Source organism: Phyllostomus discolor, chromosome 5 (assembly GCF_004126475.2).
Source record: "Phyllostomus discolor isolate MPI-MPIP mPhyDis1 chromosome 5, mPhyDis1.pri.v3, whole genome shotgun sequence".
Classification (NCBI taxonomy): Eukaryota; Metazoa; Chordata; class Mammalia; order Chiroptera; family Phyllostomidae; genus Phyllostomus; species Phyllostomus discolor.
The window spans coordinates 106056010-106077498 of record NC_040907.2 but is presented as its reverse complement, the minus strand read 5'-3'; the positions used below and the strand labels follow the sequence as shown (position 1 = coordinate 106077498).

The 21489-nt window shown below is 48.2% G+C and overlaps 2 protein-coding genes across 2 annotated transcripts in view; one reads left to right on the top strand and one right to left on the bottom strand.

Moving 5' to 3' along the window:
* Positions 1-876: 876 nt before the first annotated feature.
* RASSF4 (Ras association domain family member 4) overlaps positions 877-21489 on the bottom strand; it is a 33483-nt gene continuing 12870 nt past the window's right edge. Inside the window, 9 exon segments of the mRNA XM_028514112.2 lie at positions 877-2309; positions 3575-3672; positions 4475-4596; positions 5209-5260; positions 5596-5697; positions 9299-9456; positions 10155-10243; positions 11441-11583; positions 20525-20600. Of these exon segments, the coding sequence (XP_028369913.1) occupies positions 2249-2309; positions 3575-3672; positions 4475-4596; positions 5209-5260; positions 5596-5697; positions 9299-9456; positions 10155-10243; positions 11441-11583; positions 20525-20600 (901 nt within the window). The 3' untranslated portion in view covers positions 877-2248.
* Positions 13723-16205, top strand: DEPP1 (DEPP1 autophagy regulator). Its single transcript, XM_036026684.1, is given in 1 exon segment — positions 13723-16205. A coding segment is annotated over 1 exon segment (507 nt). The 5' UTR covers positions 13723-14139; the 3' UTR covers positions 14647-16205.

The window sequence follows — 21489 nt, the reverse complement described above, 5'->3', positions numbered from 1 at the left end:
AAAAGTTAATTTTGCTAGTGTCTATTTTAAAGTGACACTTATCTAGACAATGATTAAATTAAATAATATTGTAAAAATTGCAAAAAACCCCTCCACCCTCACCACCACTCAAAAATAAACAAACGAAAAATGATGAGTGCTCACAGAAGGGTTCCTGACTCCATAGCATCCCATGTGCCAGTCCCTGGTCTGTTTATACTGGCAGATGTCTCTTCAGCTGGAATTCTACACATTGTCTTAATTACTCAGGTTCAGCCTTAGACCCCCTTCCAGGAACCTTCACTGGTTCTCTGCTCTACTGGTCCCTGACCCTTAGGGTATCTTGCCTGCTTCTCCTGGTGAGAACCCTGAACATGCTGTGGAGTGTGGTTGTCTTTGTCCCTCCTGGGCTGGGCAGAGGCCTTGTACAAGGAAGTCATTCAATTACTGCTGAACAGTGGATGGTAGCTATCCTGAGACTGTAAATATGCGCTGGGGAGTAAAATGACTTGGCAGGGGGTGGGGGGCTGTTTGATTTGTTTTCTGTCCCCTTCTAAGCCTTGCCACCATCCCACCTGAGCCCCTACGTGGAAGATCCCTGATGCTGAGAATCTGTGATTTGGGGTGATTCTAGTATTTACTGTCCAGACCACCCACAGACTCCCACCAATAATTCCTCCTCCATGCCCTGTGGTTGCCTCTGTTCGCAGGTTCTATACCAATCCCCAGGATATGCACAAAAATGAAGGAGTTAGGTCAGTGTTAAGAGCATACCTGGGGCTCCACTCTGGCTCATCTGCCAAATTCAGCTACACACTGTACAGGATAAGAGTCTCAGAAATTACAGCAGGGACTTAAGGTGGACACACAGAAGTGAGAAGAAAGCTTGGTCCTGACTCCTTCCATTCAGTAGAACATACCTTTATTGACCACCTAGGAAACTGCTGTCATAGGAGGCAGACAACAGAAACTGTGGCAGGGCCACCCTGTATCTCTCTGCCTGCCTCTGTGACAATGAAATGGCAGGACATATCCTATCTAGAGCTTACCCTGAACAGTGGGTCTACACCACATGGCAGCCCCCAACCTCTGCTCCTCATGGGTGCCAGTGAGGAGACACCACTGGAAGCAGAGATGGAATCCCACCCATATTGGAAGCCATTGCGGTTCTTCCCCTTTAAGTCTGCTATCCACAGGCCACAGTGGAAAAAGAATTTGGTCTTCAGCTTGCTGACAAATACCACATGACTGATGTAATCTGTTGCATTATTTTGCAAAGGAGACTTATTTGTTTTAGAAATTCTCCATCAGCTGACAAACCCAAATTGTTTAGTATCTGGACCCAGGGAATTCAAAGTCCTTTATCTTTAAACTGACATTTCTTCTCATCGCACCCCTTTGACAGGAAGTACTGAGAGCAGAGAGACACAGCCTAGAGAGGGGCAGTGGACATGGGGACTGATAGAAGCCTTCTTGAGCTGCTGCTAGGCAGCTGCTGGACCCTGGACTATTGCCCACATGGAGTGTCATATTTTCAGTACCATGTGGGCCACTTCCTTCATGTGATCAAACTGGCATTTTTTTTTTTTTTTTTTGCAGTGAGTTCCTTCTAAGAATTCCTTCAGGTATTGCTGAAGAAGTTCATAGTTAGTGCTGCAGAGAGAAGACACGATACTCATGGTCTTATTCCTGGTCTGGCCTCCACCTCTGAGGCACTGGGCTGTATGAGGCTCATGGGTGATATCAGATGCTTGGAGGCCAAGGTGAAGTGATGGCTGGGAGCTGGGCACACTCCATATCTGCAGGCAGCCTGTTTTTCCCAGCAGAGGTCCTATATGGCAGCATGAAGTGAAGACAGACAGGGATCTCGTGGTTTATCTGGCTGATGAGGACAGGGACCATGGCCCTGAGGGAGCTTTGAGGCAGGAACCAGGAAAACAGATGAAACCCAGACTTCAGGAGCTTGGATAAGTTACTGCTCTCCTAATCAGGAGAGGTATAATGTGAACAGAGCTAGTCATGCCATCTAGCCACCAGAGTAAGGGCTGTTTGCTGCCAGTTCCTGCTGCTCATGCCTGTGTCTGGGTCCTGTGAGCATTCACTGTGGAGCCAAGAGCCAGGGATATGGGACTTATGGGACTTAGACAGGTAGGCAGGTAGAAGCATAGGTGCGGGATTTCTCAGGTGGTGGCCGTCAATCAGGGCCTGGTCACTTGCACTCAGTATGCACTGGCTGCTGGTGGCCTTGGAAGAAGGAAGCAATAGCTGTCTACTTGGCCTCTACCAGCTGCTCCAGGCACTGCAGCATCATGAGAAGCAGGGCTTGGAACCTGGTGGGAGACATAGCCAAGGAGACTCACTGACATTTTATGGGATGGGGTGTGGGGGTAGGAAGCAGAGCAAGGGAGCCACAGATGCTTGGGCTGGGAGACACAGGGTTCCCAATTGGCTGGTTAGTGTCATCACCTGTCTTCCGGCAAGGAGAGGAAAGAGCCAGGCCCACACCCTGTGGGACCACTGGCTGCCAGAGGCAGTTGAACAGGCCTTCAGACACTGCCAGGCTTCAAAGATGAATGTTGCCATTTCTATTCCAAATACTGTCCAGTATGGACAGGAGCATGCTGGAGTGGACAGGGCACAGATCCAGGGTGAGAAGCTCTGGATTCAAGCGTGAGCTCTGTAATAACCTGTGCTTCAAGCTTCCTCACCTTGGGCCTTTTTCTCTCTGTACCCTGAACAGACTGACCAGGTTTCCAGTGACACTGCAAAATCCTACAGTGACACTGCTGACTGCAGTGCACAATGTTCCCTCTTATTGGGGTCTGTGCTGATGGCCTGCATGGGACCCAACTGCACAGGTCATTCAGACAGATGCCAGAATCCAAGCAAGTCCTCAAGCAATGAGCAGCCTCCTTCCTTCCCTTCCTAAGAGGAACTCATCCTATACATGGCTGAGCAACTCCTATGTGTCCTTTCCATGCTTCACCATGCAGAGGGAGAGACAAGTCATTGGGATGTGTAACCTGGCTAACCTCACACAGCTGGGCCCTGATGTAGTTTCTGCAGGAGCTGGCAGGTGACATCTGCTCACCTTTCCATTGAACTGTTTTGCACCTGAAAACCTCATGATGCAGGGAGTTCCAACAAACATTCCTTTGTGGCTGGTTCAGATTCCCACTGGTATAAAAATCCCAGACCAGGCTGAATGTGCACTGCACAGTTCCTCTCTTCATTGCTCCTTCAGAGCTGTATTACCAGCAGAACTCACAACCTGGTCCAGTGCCCACCTATGCTTCCACCTGACTCTCCTGTCCAGTTTTCAGCAGCCTGTGTCCCTCCAGTGGTTGTAAGGTGGTGAGGCTGGATGGGTGCTCTGGGCTGCATCTTGCCATTTTGGATTTCGGCACACTAGGCATCGATACCGGGAGCCAGAGGGCCATGCTGGAAGCCTGGGTTAGCAGGCCCTTGCACTGTGTGAGGGCATCTGGCACATCTGGAGGAGAGAGAGTGCTCCCAGCCCTGTCCCTGGCTTATTTACCCTGCAGACCTGCCCTGTTCATCAGGACCCATGACTGGTCCTTTAAGTGCTGCTTACTTCATGGTCAGTTTGATTATTTCTCTTTGCTCCTCTTCTTTTAATTTTTCAACAAAACTGTCCAACACTGGCATTTCAAACTTAATGTACCGAGCAACCTAGAAAATCCAAGAACATTTTATTGTGCTTTAAATTACAAGCCAAAAAACATGTTTCTTTTCCCCATGGTTTCTACAGTGGCTGACTGAGCAACATCTTACATCTGTGGAAGTGGGTGCCTCTCTCCCCATTGTCCTCAACATTGCTCTTTGTGTCTCAAGATGGGATGATGGGCCCATTCTTTCCTCAAAGGCAACAATTATCCCTGGGAGGAAAGATTAAACTAAATATTAGGGAAAGCATTAAACAGCAATCAGAGGCACACTGGGTGCTCTCTGGGGTAAAGGTGGGGAATGGTAGGGACACCACTTCTAACAATGGCATGAAAATGTACTGGACCATGGGACACAGGGTCACTGGGCCTTCTCCTTGTGGCCCAAACCTTATAAGCTTTTTCTTGTCAGGTGAGTTTGGAAATGTGCTCAATACCTGAGTATGAGGACTCAGGCTGTGATGAGACTTAGCTGCCTTGTTCACTGCCTCAGGCCCTGGTTGGGCCCTAGTTAAGAAACCCGTCTGTGGGTCTTTAATGTAATGACAACAGGACACACTGCAATGAAGCACAGGCAATAGAGCCCATTTTTTTTCCCTCTAAGCCAGCTGTTGGAGCTGGTAGTGGCTTGCAGGGAGGCCTGGAGCCATCACGGCACCTTGCTTGGGGTCCTTCAGAACAGCCATGTGGTCTCTGGAGACAATGTCCAAGAAAGCTGTGGCCAAGGTCACCTTTGGTCCTGAGAGTCCCCATGCTGTCAAGCCCCTATATGTCAGGACCAGGCCTCCCAAGCCTCATGCCCCACTCACATCATGGGGAACTTCCTCACCCAAGTCGGCTTCCATCAGAAATATCCTGGCAATTTTCTCACATGGCCCATGCAGGATTCTGGAAATCAGTGGGTACTCACAGTCTTTTAATTTTGTCCACTCTGAAAAAAAGGTGATTCACAAAATCCATGGGGCATTATTGCTTCTCTTTGTTCCAGGATGGTCACATGATGGAAGACAGATATTCAGGGGACCCAGGGAATCTGTTCCAGACCTGCTGAGAACATTGCCCTGAATGATGTATGATCACGTCATTCAGCAAAGGCCCAATGGAAAGGAACAGAGTCCAAGGGAGTGGGAGAGAGGAGAGAGCGGACACTGGGGCACTGGGCCACTCAGTTGCCATACTGTGCTGTACAAGTGCTACAGAGAGGAATGTGAAGGTTCTGAAATGGCACTTCTCAGTGGGTGCAGGGCTGCAGCTCCATCTTACAGACCCCAATACCCACCAAGCCTCCTAATTAAGTGAGGCTGGAGATGGTAGTTTCCTATGTGGTTGTGGTGGGACTCTGAAAGGGATGTCAAATGTGCCTTGGTTTGGGCTGGGGAGAGGCATTCATGGTGGAAGCACAGTGGGTTCCAAGGCCAGGAGGGCAGTTTTCTGGTGCCTGCCACACAAGCCAGCACAGCCCTCAGAGAGGGAACATGATCAGTGAGACTGTCTAATGGACAGTCTTTTGTTTAAATGATCTGGAACAAAGGCAGACACTTACCCCCAGACTCATGAATGATGTAGAGGGCAAACTCACTAGGGCTATTTTCCACCTGTACCAGCAGAGATAGGAAGTCAGATCACATTTTTCAAGACAAGAGACAGAAAGGGACTCCTGAAAGTAACCAAACACGCAGTGGCACTCATACAAATCTCTAAGACCACCTTACACCTACCCATCTTTGCTTCAAATCCCAGAGTGTATAGATCAGCAGAGAGAACCTTGCTAGACTTTCTACCCATGGGCCACAGGCAACTTTCCCCAATCTTCACCAAACCTCTGACACAACAACAACAACAACAACAACAACAACAACAACAACAACAACAACAACAAAAGCTGGTAAACCACCACCACAGGGACAAGGTCATGCATGGCTAGACTTACTCAGAACTTGTTCAGCAGCAGGGTGAGCACCTTCAGGGTAGTCATGGTGCTATTGACCCTCACGTTGGTCACAGACCCATATGCAGGAGTAAATTCAGAGATCTGTACAGGGAGTGGGGAAAGTTCAAGGAAGGGCCAAAGGGGACACAGGGCTGACATCACTCAGGGTCAGGGCACACTGTCAGTGAAATGGTGCTGAGGAAAGTAGAGCAGCAGGTGAGCTGGGGCTCTGGGAAGACTGGTGCCTGTTCTTTCACACAGATCCACTTAAAAGTTGTGCCCATATCTGGGCACACTTGGGGAAACTGTAACAGTCCACGTCTTACTAAGAAAGATGTCTGCAAAGCTGTAAGGGCCAACTCTCTGATCCTAAGAATCACAAAAGGTAGGGGAAACCAGCCTCTCCCTCGCTCTATCCATCAATTTACCAAGTGTTTGTTGATTGTAAGGCAAAATGTTCTCAAATCTGTCCACTCCTCTCCATTCTCCCAGATGTGACCGAGTAAAGACCCTCAGTTCATTCTGCATCAGCTTCCCAACTTTTTGCTTTTAAGGCTAAGCTCTTTCAATCTATTCCCCACACTGCTGCCCAAAGGAGTAACTTTTTGAAAACCTTGCTACTCAAAAGTGTGTTTTAAATCAGCTGCATCAGTATAAAGCCTCAGGCCCCATGAAGCAGAATATGCATTTTAAAGAGAAAGACGGGTGATGTTATATAGAGTATAATTTGAAAAACACTGTCATAAATAATAGTTCTAGATATAAATACTGAAGGCTTCCCACTACCTGCACAATGCCACTTGCAGCTCCTGTCACTGTCATACACCTATAACATGATGATTTCTTCCCAAGCACCTGGTGCTCCAGCCACATGGCTTTGGCACAGTTTGAGAGCCCTTTTATATACTTGCAGGTACTGCCTTTGCCTATGAGACATCCCATATGAGGCCAGCCAGGGTACTGCCTGAGGCTTAATAAGTTCTTAATGGACAATAGCTATGTAGTAAACCTACTAAGCACTTTACATATAATCTTTGATTTAATCTTTGTAATACCTCTTTGAAGTACCTGTCACTTGTCCCTTTTTCTTGGAGAGGACATGGAGGCCTGGAAAGGTTAAGTAGCTTGTTGGAATCACCCTTCTAGGAAGGGGAAAGTCACCTGAAGCCCTGTGCTTTACTCCCCTGGCACTAGAACTCCCTGTGTGTCTGACTCTTTTGTGGGCAAACTCCTCCTTGCTTTCTAAAACGAAGTTCAAATTTGTACATCCTGCTGTCTGGCCCTAGTTTGGCTTTCCTCAGGTTGTAACTGAGACTTAGGGTGTGTGAGGGTCTTGCTCTATGTCCCTAGATGGTCCCCAAGTACTAGATCCAGATTTAACCCTGGACCTTCTTTTTCTGCAGTTAAGGTGAAAAATGACTCTGGGTTATACACAAAGCCAGACTAGGCCTTTGGTTCCCAATAAATATAGAATAAAAGAGGCCGGCCATTTCAAGGAGAAGAAAGGTTCTTGTCAACAAGACATTGCTAGTATTTCTTCTTCCTGAAGCCTTTCTCAAGATGACACCAACCAGCTGCAAGTGGGGAGAAGGATCCTGGACTGCTTTCCCATCTCTAACCATAATGCTTTCTTTCCAGTTGAACACATTTGAATATGACAGGACAGGGCAAAGCAGGGGGAAGTGTACCATGCTTTACCCAGTCTGGAAATCAGATCAACATTACTGTGCATCAGAACAGCTTTGGAAAATGACTCAGTGAAGCAATAATACACAGTTCTAAGAAATAAAACCTGGAATAACAACTCCAGAAAGTCAATTCTAGTAATTAAAAAAACTTTTCTTGCCTGTGGCTCAAACATTTTGTTGTCTGATTTCTAAGAGCACTAATTCTGAATGGATCTAGGACAAGGTAAGAAAGAGGGCTTTACACATGTTTCTATTTGGAGTCCTTTTCTTACCCAGAAGTTGTAAATCAACTGTCCAACATGCCTGAGACACTAGTTTATGCCCTGGAAGGTAGTCAATTTGTCTGGAAGAACAGACACACATTCTACAGGTAAACCTGCTAGTAGGAGGGAAGTCTGCCTTGATTGGTTACAGGATAGTGTGCCTAGTTCTAGGCTGGCTGTCTGAGGAGCTTTTCTTGGAAGTGGCTCCGCTGGACATGGAAGGCTGTTATGAGAGCCCTGCTGTTCATTTCTGTTCATTTCAAAGGCTATAGACTGCTCATATATCTCTGTTTTCCCTGTGACATCTGCAATCACTAAAATAAGGTTTAATGAGTGAGACACACCTCTCAGAGGTGAATGATTCCCTTAGAGGAGGGGTAAATGTACCAAAGATAAAGCCCACTATTTGGCAGCTAGAGTTGTACAGCAAAAGATTCCTTTTTATAGGAATGTGAAAAAAAACAGAAAGAGCCTAAACCCATGCAAATATTTTTAAATTTTTGAATAATTCCTTAAAATAACTTATCACTACGTATTTAAATAGTAGGTGTTGGTGCTTAGTTAATACTTTACACACTAAACCCCTTTGGAACAAAGTTTATAGAATACCCAAATCCTTAGAAGGATTTACTACATGTGGTGCCTTTTCCAACTCAACCATTCTTAATCTCTGCTTAAGTTCAGTCCTGGCTCCCCTTTCACTCTTTCAGGAAACTCTACTCTCAAAGAGTCCTGGATTTTCCTAGACTGAACAAAGACAACCTGTCCTCACTCATTAACACTCATGGCAAACCTAGCAGGGAGTGGCTGGGAGATCCTGATAATAAAGCCGAGTCCTGTCAGTTTGCCTCGCTGAATTCCTTGTCCTGAAGTCCAGGGCATCCCAGGAGTGGCTTGAATGGATCCAGGCAGGCCAAAACTGTGCTGCTGTTCTTCAGATCTAACCCAAAATCCTCCCTCCCCTGCCCATTTCTTCTTATCTGTCAAGAAGGGCTGCTGCTTATACTGGAAGCCTCACTTCCATTTCCTAGGGTTACAGGATATGGCTCTGTTACAGGACACGCCCTCCAGGGCCTCACCCAAACTGCCACTTGTGCCATTTGTAGTGACAATCAACCTCTCCTTTTACAGTTTAGTTTGTTTATGGAATGATGTCATTTGGAGAAGGAGATCTTTTCCCGAGGTAAGTATAAGATACACTCAGACAAAAGGCTCAGTGCTGGGAATCAGGAGCAGTGCAACTTCTCTGGACAAAGCAACATGTGTCCCTGGACACACCTTAGCCTAATGGGGTCAATCTACCCAGCAAAAATGCCACTAAGGTACATGATATTACCATAAAACTGAGCTCTGATGAAAACCTCATAGGAAATTGTGTAACTAAAGATAAACCTGGCATAAACTAAAGATAGACTTGCCAAAAATCCACACAACTTGTGAGAATGGATTGACAGTGAGTCTGTGGTAAAATAAATAAAGAAAGAAGGAAAGAAAGAAATAAAGTGAGAGAGAGAGAGAGAGAGAGAGGATCAGGTCATGAACTGGAATATTACTTTTGGCAAGATATTTCTCCCCATGAGCCCTGTTTCACCACACAAGAATGACCACACCTGCACATAGGGAGGGAGGTGGTGAGGGTAAACTTCGACACAGCTATCATGGGGCCTAGGCCCAACAGTTTTGCCCATACTTGGGCTGGCTCCCTGTGCCCTAGCTTCAGGGCCCAGAGGAGAGGAAAGGCTGGGACTTCACCTTGTGGTTGTAAAAATGTCCATTGATAGAGAACCAGTGTTGCTGGATCCTCTGGGTCTCAGTGGGTGTGCAGCACCCGGGCCTCCTCTGGATCACACAGCCTGCATCACTTTTGGTATGCATAAGCTGTGGGACCTCCTTTTCCTCCTCCAGGGGCTCTGTAGTGAGAAATGATGACAGGATCAGGCCCAGGTGGAGTAACAGTGACAGAGAACTGTTGTGCCCCAGTGGTTGTGTGGTGCATGGGGCTCAGCTCCCTAGAGCCCTGTGGTAGCACCATGCTACAGCAGATGGTAATATGAATGCTATTCTTGTGACAGAGGCAGGGTCCAGCTTGGTGATGCCCAGTTTGTAGACAGGAAAGGTGACCCCCAGGTATGATAACCTGTGTTACCGTATCACATTGCCATAGCCTATGGGCCTCCATCTCAGGGCACCCAGAGCAGGCCTTTTGCAGTCCATCCCTACCCTCTGAACAGGTCCTTCACTGACTGCGAGGGGAGGGAATGAGGAGGACAGACAAGCAGTTATGAATTCTAGAGTGTGAGGAGGGGTTGGTCTTACAGGTCTGCGAGGCCAGGAGGGTTCCAGGCCCTCTGCTAACTTTTCCCTCTTTCTATAACTCAGCATGGTGCAGGAGACTCAGGTCACTAACAAACTATGTCACCTCTGCAAGCCTCTGCTTCCTTTTCTCTGAGGCTTCAGTGAGAAGGCCTTGTGTTCCCCCTGAAGACAAATGAAGCCACTCTGCTACTCCACAAAGCTGTTCTTCAAAGATGGGGACTATGAGCCAACCCCTCCGCTCCCACCCAGGGTGAGTGAGACAGGGCTTCAGGCAGCTTGTGGTTCTGCTTACCTGAGCTGTCTCTGGAACTCTCAGCCCTATGCTCTGAGGGCTGAATGCTTGGCCTCTGGGCAGAGAAATCCTTAAGAGGTGGCTCCTTTCTGAAAAGACATAATCATAATGCTGGCAGAGAAAAGTAAACAAGGCCAAAGGGAAAAGAGGCAGCTGCTTCTCAGAGAGGACACAGGTGAGAGTCCACTGATAGCAGGACAGGTTGAGCTGAGGTTGACATTTCACACCAAGAGAGTCATTGTAAAATAGTAAAAGAAAAGCACAGTATTGCCACAGTGTCTTCTGGAAAAAGGAGGGGGTCTGTTCTGAAGACCTAAACAGTCTCTGCTTTGCCACACTGCATGGACACATGGATGCAGCAGTGTGCACATGCATCTGGGCACCACACTGAAACAGGCCAATTCTGCTGCCATGTGCCAAGTGGGCTCTGGTGTCCCTCAGGCCTGGTGGAGAGCTGGGCAGGGGCAACCTTCAGGAGTCTGGCCCCTGGGCCTCTGAGCTGGAGAAGGAATAGGCATGATGGGAATCAGCCCCATAGCATGAAAGAGCCAGAGAGAGGCAGACAGAGGAGTCAAATCTATACTGACAGACCTCTGAGGTTCCTGCTGTCTATGACTGCTTTAACCCTGGAAGTGGGAAACATGTCACAGGGCTTTTTATGAAACCTATCTGAATGAACTTTATGCTTTTAAGTCTGTGTTGCTCAAAATTTGATATGAGTGACTAGGAACACCTGAGAATGCACCAGGGGTGTCAATGTGCTAAAGATCCTGAGAGCAGCAATTGTATTTAAATATTTGAAGAGAAAAATGATATTAAATATTAATAAATTTATAAAGATAAATTCTGATATTAAAATAAGAGCAGATCAGTAGGAGGCTAAATTTGTGTGAATTTTTATGGTAGAACAGAAAATGGTGAAAAATGTTCATCTTACAGAGAGACCTCCTGTCTATAGTCCTCTCTTCTTGCAGACAATGTGGTTAATGTGAATGTTTGAGAAACAAAACTGAAGGTGGTAGGAACCTGGAACAATCTTCAGGAGGGAAGTGACCTGGGTTATCCAGAAAGACTACCCTGCAACGTCGGCAGGTAAGGTCACATATGGGCAGGTGAGGCTGTGGCTGAGGCAGTCATGAGGTGACAGGGGTGAGACTGAGTGATGCTCCCACACTTGTGCCCCATAGAGAAGCGGGGCTTTGCCCACTGATAGCCCAAACAGTATACTCTGGTTGAACAGGTGTCATGGAGGCCACCTACCCACACCCCACCCAGCCCATACTCACAGGTGGTAGCTGGACTGTCCAGGTACCAATGACACTGAGGAGAGGTGCACTGGCTCCCTATCATCCTTTATCTGAAGCCGGATGGGCCGCCTCAGTCCCCAGGCAATGTTGAGGAGCCCCTCGATGATCAGAGCCCCTTCTGCCTGTGGAAACCTACACAGGTCAGTCATTTCCCCCAAAGGAAATGCCCTCAGGAGTCACTGCCTATCCTCCCTCAGCCCCTTAGGACCTAGCCCTCTGGACATGGGATGCCCTGGATACTCAAGCCCCCAAACACACCACCTCCTACTTGGGATCCTGCCCTGGTGGAAACCCATAAACTTCTACATACTCCAATACACAAGTCCACAGGATCAACCAAATGAAGCCTGAAGCATATTTTTCCACTAGCTGGCCCTCACCTGGCCAAGGGAACAACTGGGGACAGCGTGGCTGAGTCAGGTGTTCCACAGGAACCCAAATGCTGTACAATGGTATGTCACTCAGGGAAGGAAATGTGGTCTAGGGAAGCACAGTGTGTCAACATCAAGGTGACACAGGGTGCCTCTCCACCCACAACTGTGCCTGGGTCAGGGTCCCATGGTCACCAGGTCCTACTGGGAACATGTTGAGGGTGCTGATACCATGTCTACCAGAACACAGGTGGCAACTCCTCAGAGCTGGGTCTCAGCCTCACCTTCTCTCCACATTGTTCCCATTAGTGGCTGAACCCACCACCAGATTTATAAGCTGGCTTCTTTTCTGAGGGCCTGTGTTGCTTTTCTCACTACTTTAGACATGGCCTGCCCCACGTCCAACATGGGCACGTACACTCAGAATACCCATTAGCTGCCCCATTGGCCCATGCACAGCAGCTGAGTCAGTCCTTCAATGAAGTAGCCAGAACTGCTGCACCCTAGCTTAAACCCTGCAGTGTCCTTCTACTCCCTCAAAGGAAAAACAAGGTCCATCCCTTGGGGTCTGCCAGACCCCAGGGTCCAATGACTTCCTCCCACAAGGGCCAGTTATGTGGGTCCCTTGCTGTTTGTCTCCTGAGTGTGTCCAGCACACTTCTTCTGCAAGGACTTTGCACATGCTGCTCCTTCCACTGGGATCACGTAGCCACCATCTGTTCAGATCCCTACAAATGTCCCCTCTTAGAGAAGACACTCCTGACTACTCTGGCATGGAGGCAACTGAACTTTACTTTATAGCTGCTATCAGTACCTGAAATGACAGCACCTATATACTGAGCATGTGATTGTCTCCCTCACTGGAAGGAAAGCTCTAAAATGGAGTTATTTTGTTTATTGCTATGCTCTCTGTGCCTAGAGCAGTCACTGGTACATGGGAACACTGACTAGATACCTGGGAACGAGGAAACAAACAAGTTCTCATTTGAGAGCATTACATCTGGGAAGTAGCAAAACGAGGATGCTGCACACTGTCCTTGGTCCCAGACCAATGTGGGTACATCTCACCTTGGAGCAGGCTTAAGTATCTCTGACTTAGCTGCATCTAGGCTAAGCCCTGCATTACCATGCCTGGTGAGGCCTCCTTATAGGTTTAGGCTCTGGGTTCTTCCAGAACCAGCACTAGGCTTGAGTGTCTCGGAGTTGCAGGGTGCCGGTGTAATACAGTGGGGAAATACTTCTAGGTGGTGGTAGCAAATCCTAGGGTTGCCCCTCACAGCAGTCTGGGCCTGAGGTGCCCAGGAGTTGTGCCCAACCCACCCCCTAACCAGGCCTTGCAGAGTGCAGAGTACATATTTTCAGTGTCTCCCATAGGCACAAACACTTGTTCCAGGCTGGCAGCTAGGCCAGCCCTCGCACACCAAGCTGTTTTCCTCTGAGAGCCTTCCTGAATGCTGCTATTTTGGGCCCTCATGACAGGAACTGATGGCTATTGGAAAGGTATAAAAGCTGCAGGGCCTCCAACTTTGCCAGATAGCTCAGGAAGGCTTCTGCTCTGGACCGTGGCACATCGTCCTCACTGTCCTCCTCCTGAAAATCTGACCCCAGACACAGAGCTCTGACTGCTGGACCCCCAGCCCTATGGCCCAAGTTTCTTGGCAGCTTCCCTTGGACTGCCCTTGCTTATCCAGTATCTCCACTACCCCTAGGTCCTCTCAGTTACAGGTAAGAGAGGGCAACTGCCCTCTTGATTTGAGATAAAACAAAAAGGCTTTGTGTATCTTCTAGGGCAGTCCTCAGCCTAGGATTTGCAAGACCTCAGTGTGGATTAGAGATCAGGGTGCAGTTAAAGGTAGTGACAGTATCTGTAGGGGGCTTTATATCCTAAAGGGATTTCACATAAAGTGTCATTCATGTGTTTCTCACAACACCCCTGTGAAGCAGGTATTTACAGTCCTGTTTTATGAATGAGTAAGTAGAGGCTTGGAGAGGAGACATTGCTAAAGGTCCCCAAATCAGGAAGTGGCAGAGCTTGGTTTTAAACCTAGGTTTCCTCTGACTCCAGTCTGTTAGGCTAGGTTCTCTTATTTGCACAGGTTCTTAAAATACAGTAATGATAGAGTCTTAAGTACATGGCCTTTTAATGTTAGCAGAAAGGATGGGCCAAGGGGTTTGAGCCTAGTCTTAAAATTGTTCTTAGGCAGCCTCAGCTGGGGCAGGGGTTGGGGAAACAGGAGTGTCATGGCAGACCCTCACCCCTAGTTCTCTGTCAACCAACAGGTTGCTGCTTCCCTATGGTTGGCAGCCATGAGGTCCTGGCTTCTGCTTTCTGTGGTCCATCTGCTCACAATCTGGGAGAGGTGGGAGGAGATGCTGCCTGTGAGGCCTGGGCAAGAATCCCTGGCTTCCCTCAGCCTGGATGACTACATGAAGTCCACTTGTCAGCTGGTGCAGCCCACCTCAGAGCTGAACGAGGCTACAGTCAGGGCCCGACCCAGCAGACCCCACTGGCTAGCACAGGCATGCAAAAAGAGCTACCTTACTGGGTCCCTATAGGATACCACCACTTGCTTCAGCAGCCAGCATCCCCCACTGCCTAGGGCTAGTACTGCCCATGTTCTGGACTGGCTCTTTGGTCAGTCCCAGGAAAGGCAGATGAGATGGAGGGACCTGCCAAGGAGGACTGGTCTCTCTGTTGAGCCCTGGGGTCCTCACAGACAGATGAATAGCAACAAGGTCTTGTGGAGGCCCAGAGGGAAACTCTGTGCTCCCAGGGCACCTAAGCACTATCTGGTGAGACCATTAAGGGACTAGAACCAGGGTTCCCAGACCTCCTGGCAACCCCTCCAGGCTGCAGCTTCTCCACCAAGCTCCAGCCCCAGTAATGTTCTCAGAACTCTCTATTTGCACCTCCCAGTTATCCACAAACTCTGACCCCTCCCCAATAAAGGCTTCTACACAGAGCAAGCTGGTCTTGTTTCACTTCTCCATTTCCCAGGTCTTCGGGAGGGAAATGAGTTTCTGCAAGGTCTGCCTGCTCTTAACAATTTGTAGTGAGACCCTACTCTGAACAGTAAGAACAGCCTATTGCACATGATGTCATGTTACTGGTCCCATTTGCATTGCTCCTTACAGTTACTTAATACCTCTGTTTCTCAATTTTCTCATGGGTAAAATGGGAATAATTAATGGGAACTGCTTCCTAGGCTGCTCTCAAGAGTAAATGGGATAAAACTCAGACATATCATGGGCACATGTTACAAGCCTATACATGAAATAGCTACTGCCTATGTGGGGAAATGAGATTGGGGCAAGAAGCGAGATCTCTACCCCCAGTAGTTTCAGAGTGAGACTCTGGGTACTCTTAAGTCAACCCCCTGGCCTCCACTTTCAGAGCCCAGGTTCTATGAGGCCCAAGAGAAAACACGGGGTCTCAGCAAATGACCTCACTGTGTTTTGGGGGAACCTGTCACTGCTGTATTGGGGGGTACCTCAGTGGCTCCAGCTTACAAATCCTGTTGTATTATCAGGAGTGTTTTCCCCAGGCTAAGGGCCAAGATAGAACCTGTACCAGCTCAGCCTGAAGGGTGCCAAATGACTAGACCAGGTGATCTTGTCCCCTCCTATCTCTACCCTTTCCTGCTTCCACCCAGGGACCTCAACTGTGGGATGCAGAGTGTTGTCCAGCTACCCTGTTCTCAGGCAAGTCCAGGGGCCAAGGCCTCACTCCACATATCCTTAGGCCCAGATCATTTTGGGCCAGTCCTTGGTCCCCCAGAAACTGGCAAAACTCCATTTCCTGGAGGAATCTGGCAAACAAGGAGGTGAGGGTGAAAATTAGAGGAGAGGGAAGATTTCCCTCCTCAGAGAGGTAGGTGACACATCAGAAAACTCAAAAGAATCAGGCCTGAGAACCTGTCACCCAGTTCCCTTGGGCTGGGCCACAGTTGGCTGACCCTGGTCAGAGTGACAGGGATGGGGAGGGGAGAAGGACAGAGCTGGGGCTACAGCTAAGCTCACGGCCTTCCTCAGCTTCCTCTACCTCCTTGGTCTGTGGACTATCAAACTTTATTTTCTTTCCTTCTTTTTTCTTAAAGCTATTTTTAATTTTTTTTTTACTTTCAAAATGTCATCTGTTCTCTTTTATGTGTTCTGTGAGGAGGCAGAATGTAAACCATACATTTAAAAGAAAAAGTTTTAGACAAGCAATTTCTCAGTTTCCTTATTTTTGAAATGGGGACACTAACACCTGCTTTTTATACTTTATAGCAGTTGGGGAAACTAGACAGATTAACTTAGAGATGGAGTTATAAGCACTGCATACAAATGTTTGCATCTGTCACACCAGCTGTGTCAATGGTTGGCTCAAACTTCTCTGGCAAGATCTGTGTGGGCGTGCCTTCAGCCAGAGTGTCCTTAGGACACTCTGAGGGGAGGGCTGATCTACTGAGTGGGTGCTTGGCTGGTGACTGGATGGAGGCTCGCTGGGCTTAGCCTCACTGCAGCCCCCCTCTGCAAAGTAGCATGAAACCAGTCAGAGGGAGGGAATTAGGCTGACCTGGCCAATTCTCCCAAAGCTCAGGGACCACAATACTGTATTTGGGGGTGAGGAGACACCGGGGTTCTGGTATCCTCTGCTAATGTCTCTCAATGTAAAAGAAATTAATGGTACCCTCGAAAAGTGCCAGAAAAGAAAATGAATGCAGGGCTGAGGAAGGGGTTTCTGGCATTCAGTGTCCTAAGCTCCTGACTTTCAGGACTGAACAGCCTCGAGAAAGTCCTCGTGGTAAGGGTGAGTCCTCCCACCACTATTGGAGAGAAGGACACAATGTTCTACCTGGGGACAGGGGCAGGCTAGGATTATTTAGGAGTTCTAGGGAATATGTCCATGGCCAAGCACTCATACAGAGGCCAGTGGTCTATCAAAAGCCCATCATTACTTTTCTTAGGCTCTGAAAAGTGCTTGTGGTTGAGGGTAGAGACTGGGTGCAGTGCCTGACCAGGGCCTCCAGGAAGAGCTTTTAGCCCACTGAGAGCTGAGCACAAGGTTGGGTCAGGGGACCAGCTCTCAGAGGGGTCACACCTGCACACACCAGGACATGAAGGTCAATTAGTAATGAATTTACCCAAAGGTTGTCCATTTTTCTCTTGAGACACCAACTAGCCTGGTTAAAATGCTTTGCTATCTTTAAAAGGTGCAGATTGCTCCCAATTGCTCCTTTCATTATCCAATTGCACTTTTCATTATCCCAAAGGCAAGGTTCACAATAGAGGAAGCTAGTGTCTTGGCCTCCTAAGAGGGGAATCATTACACCCAGATCTTCAGGACATGTGCTCCAGTCAAGGCCCCTGGCCCCTGACTACTGACACACTTCATCTCTCCAAGTTCCATGGACCCTGGATAGGACAGTGGCAAAGTAGTTCCCTAAAACTGTAGCAGTCAGGCAGCAGTTGCTCCAGGGGAGGCCCAGTGACAAAAAAAGGAGGGATCTTCTTCAAGGGCCCCACTTGGCTTTGTGAGAGCACACCTGGTGCTGAGCCCCTCGGCAGCCTGAGGGCACCTCAAACAGGGTGCCAGATGGGGTGCCCTGCTTAATACTGCCAGTGGTGTTGCTGTTTTGTAAACATCCATGCTCAGGTCTCAAGGCCACGCCAGCACCTTTTACTTACTGCTGTGTCACCTTGCTTGACAGGCTCAAACTCCAAAAGCCTCAGTCTCTGTCTGGAATATGGTGGCTCCTATGTTGCAAAGCTCTTGTATTACAAAAAATGAAGTAGAGGTGAAGTGCCTGGTGTGTGTCTGCTGTGCGCTTGGGGCCTGCTGTGCCCAAGGAGAGGGTGACCAGAGTTGGCACTGCAGCAAATGCCTGGAATCATGAGATCCACAAGGCCCAAGAAGCCCCAGGTCTGCATTCTGAGAAACTGCACAGGTTCAAACGCTGAGTTGTGGGTAGGTTATGGGGGGACTTGCTGTCCTAGGAACCATTCATGTGCTTCAGTGTCAGAACTCCATGCCTTCCATGACTACAGCCTAACTCTTTGGTGGCTGTTGTCTCCCAAACAGGCACACTCCCTCAGGCTGGCACCCCCTTGGCTGCAGAAGTTTCCTGAAAGGTACTTTCCAGCTCCAGGGAGACCAAGTAGGACCCTCACACCTTTTTCAGGGTTGGGAACATTAAAATCCTTGCTGTAGGATGTTAACTTCCTTTGCTGGGGACTGTAAGGAGCACCTCTTACCACTGTGAGGTCTCCTACTTCTTCATGAGGACTGTCCCATCACACACAAACAGGTTTTTTCCCAGGTTCCGAGCTTCCCAGCCCGGCTTCCCACACAACTGTTCCTTCAGAGGGGACTGTTGTAGGGAATCCCAAATGCCAAGACCAAGCTCTTAAATCAGCAGATCTCAAAAGTGGCCTTCCTCCTGGATCTCCTGGAGGTCCTTTAAAACAGAGATGGGACGATGAAGAGTTTCTCACTCGTCAGGCCTGGAGGAAGAAAGGTGGTAAGAACTACAGTTCTAACAAGTTCCCAGGTGATGCGGAAGCTGCAGGTGTAGGGACCACATGTTAAGAGCCACTATGATCTTAGATCAGTCCCTGAAAGGCCCAGAGCCAAGGAACAGGGCCCAGCCAGAAGACCCCACCCTGTAATGTCAACACAAGAACTGAGGTGGGTCCAGCTCCTCACTCAGCAGCACAGGTCATAACTGCCCAGAACACTGGAGCTCAGGATTCAGTCCAACTCACCTAGGCTTGCTGGTTAGCCATCCAACTCCTATGCCCAGGACCACACAATGCCTGGCACAAGGGGTTCAAAACCAGTCAGGCAGGCAGGCCCAGCTCTCGGGGCTCCCACTAAAGTAAGAAAACAAGCAGTGAAACCAGAGACAACAGGGCAGTGGGATCAGAGACCTGCCGCAGCAGGAGGGAGCTTGGTCAGGTGGGGTTGTATAAGAGAGGCCACTCTGCAGAGGGAAGAGCATTAGTCAAGGAGCACTTCACAGAACAGAGTAGGGAACAAGTTATCAGGGGTGGCCCAAGCTGCATGCCATTGAGGTGGAGTGTGAGGTTTGTACCAATCAGGTCATCACAGACAGCCCAGCACTGCCTGGACCAGAAGCCAGGAACTTCCCCCTTGTCCAGGCTCCTGAACTGTGTGACAATGGCTTGGCTTGGCTGACTGAGTATCTCAGGTGGTTGAGCAATGCGGTCTGGCAGGTGGATTTCAGTTGGCTCTCCTTTGTGCCATTGACAGATGACGGCCAGTTGCCCACAACTTCCTGGACATTGGGGCTCATCTTGTAGTCCACAGGTGGCAAACAAAAGGCCCAAGGGCCAAATCTGGCCCTCCACCTTGTTTTATTGGTCTCTGCATCTTGCTTCTACCCAGTGGCAGTGCTGAGTTCTCACTTAATTGTTAAGGAGTAGTTATATTTATACAGTCCTAAAATTACATTTGGCCCTTTGATGGCAACTGTGAGGCTGATGTGGCCCCTGGCGAAAATGAGTTTGACACCTCTGCTCTAGTCTGAGAACTGCAGAAGGATGTGTGGCTGTTTGGCTACAGAGGATGAAGATTAATGAGCAGTGGCTTCCACCTGGATGAGGTGTCTGTGTTGATGGGGGCTTCAACTACCCATTGTCATATTCAACAACACAAGGGGAGCTCAGAGGCTGCTACCTCTCATCAGATGCTGACAGGCCAGAAAAAGTCTAGGAGTCACCTGATCTCAACTTTGGAAACCCAACCCAAATAAAACCTTACCACAATAAGACTTTACAAATAAATTGAGTCAGACCAAGGTGGGGTCCCAATTCCCTAACCTGGGTTCCCTTGTGAAAGGTCTGAAGGTTCTATCTAGATGGTGGCAAGACCAGGCCTCTGCTTGATTTGCTCAGTGAGGGGCTCCCAAGCCTGGGCCCTGATGGTCATTCCCTGGAGTCCTACAGACATGTTTTGTTTATTCCACATGGGATTTTGAGGTTTGGGAAATTCCACATGAAATTGCAGATAGCTAGCTTCTTTTGAAATATCAGAAAGGGTCTGAGTGTGCCAGGCCACATTCCTGCACAGCATCAGTGGGTTTGAACTGATGGGCAGCAGTGGCCTACAGGTGGGACCCATGCTCTCCCATGTTCTCCACTCCCTATACCAGCCCTGCCTTTCACATTTGAACCTGCCTGGCTCTGTTAGCATCCTTTGGGGAGATCTCCTCCATTTCAAGCATTCCTTCTTATGTTTATTCTGATTGACAGTTGACAGGCACAGAGACTCCTTTCACACCCCAATGGCCCTGTGAATTTGGGCACACCAGAGTTCCTTATTTGTGCTGTGGGATGGGTGGTCTCAAAGATTTCAAACTCCAATGTCCTGGCAATTCACCTAGACAAAAGTTCCAGCTGGAAGGAGAAGGTCCACAAGATGATTTCCACCACTCTGAATTTTCACAGGAAAATTCTGACCTTCTGCATCCCTTTTAGGGACCTGACAGAGAGTTCCTGGCTGCTGGTCACCTGGTCCCCAACTCAGAAGACACGTGACCTCATGATTCATTATCCAAATACTCTCTTCTGAGAGTAAAGGGGATGGTTTTAATAATTACCCTGAAATAACAGGTATAAACCAGGACTGTTTTCTGCAAATGGTGGGTAAATGGTGGCTCTATGAAAAAAGAAAATAAACTGGCCTTACCTCTCGGTGTCTCAGCTGAAAGCTTCTGCCCTCATGGTAGCAGTTGTAGGTTTTCAGCAGGGTTAAGAGCTCTGACCTAATAAGGGAAAGGCACACACATACTTCTGGAGTGTGACCAGGCTTTTTATTTTTTAATTGACATTTATAGTTAACTTCAAAATTTGAGCAGCAATAGCCTCGGTTTCCTCATTTGTAGAATAGGCATAATAGTACATGTCATGAATGGTCACACTAATTGGTTAAGAGACTAGATTGCCACTGGACACATGCTTTTCAGTCTTCTTGAGGATGTTACTCATCGGTCCTCATGGAAATCATAGGGGTGGAAATTAGAGGGAAGTGAAACTCACAGATGGACCATATCATTGTATCTAGGGCATTTGCACACTTTCATTATTATGGGTAAAATTTCCTGACAGACTCTTTGTATTTTACTTGAGTCACTTCCTCAAATAAATCTTGGGCTTGGATTACTGACATTTTAAAGCCTCCTGCTCCCCCCCCCCCCATTATCAATATTTTCTACAAGGGTCTGGTATGACTGCTTGTCAGGGTACCATCAGCGCAGCCTGTCTCTTTCCCATCCCGACTTCCTGGAGGTATGATCAAGGGATGAAGAGGTGAGTGGTGAGTAAGACCCCAGAGGCCCTAGGGAGGCCACTCTGCCCAAATGCTTTCTCCTCAGAATAAAAGGCAAAGTCACACTTGTGCCTTGGCTGGGGTGTGGCAGAGAAAAGACAATGACAGCTTCCTGTACCCAAGCTGGGCAGCACCATTCAGTAGACATAAAATGTGAGTCACAGATATAATTTTAAATCTTCAGTAGCCACACAATACAAGGAAAAATTAAATAGGTGAAATTAGTTTTAATAACACATGTCATTGAACCCAATATATCTAAAATATTATCATGTCAACATGTAATCTATATACAAATATTAATGAGATCTTGCTTATTATTTTAT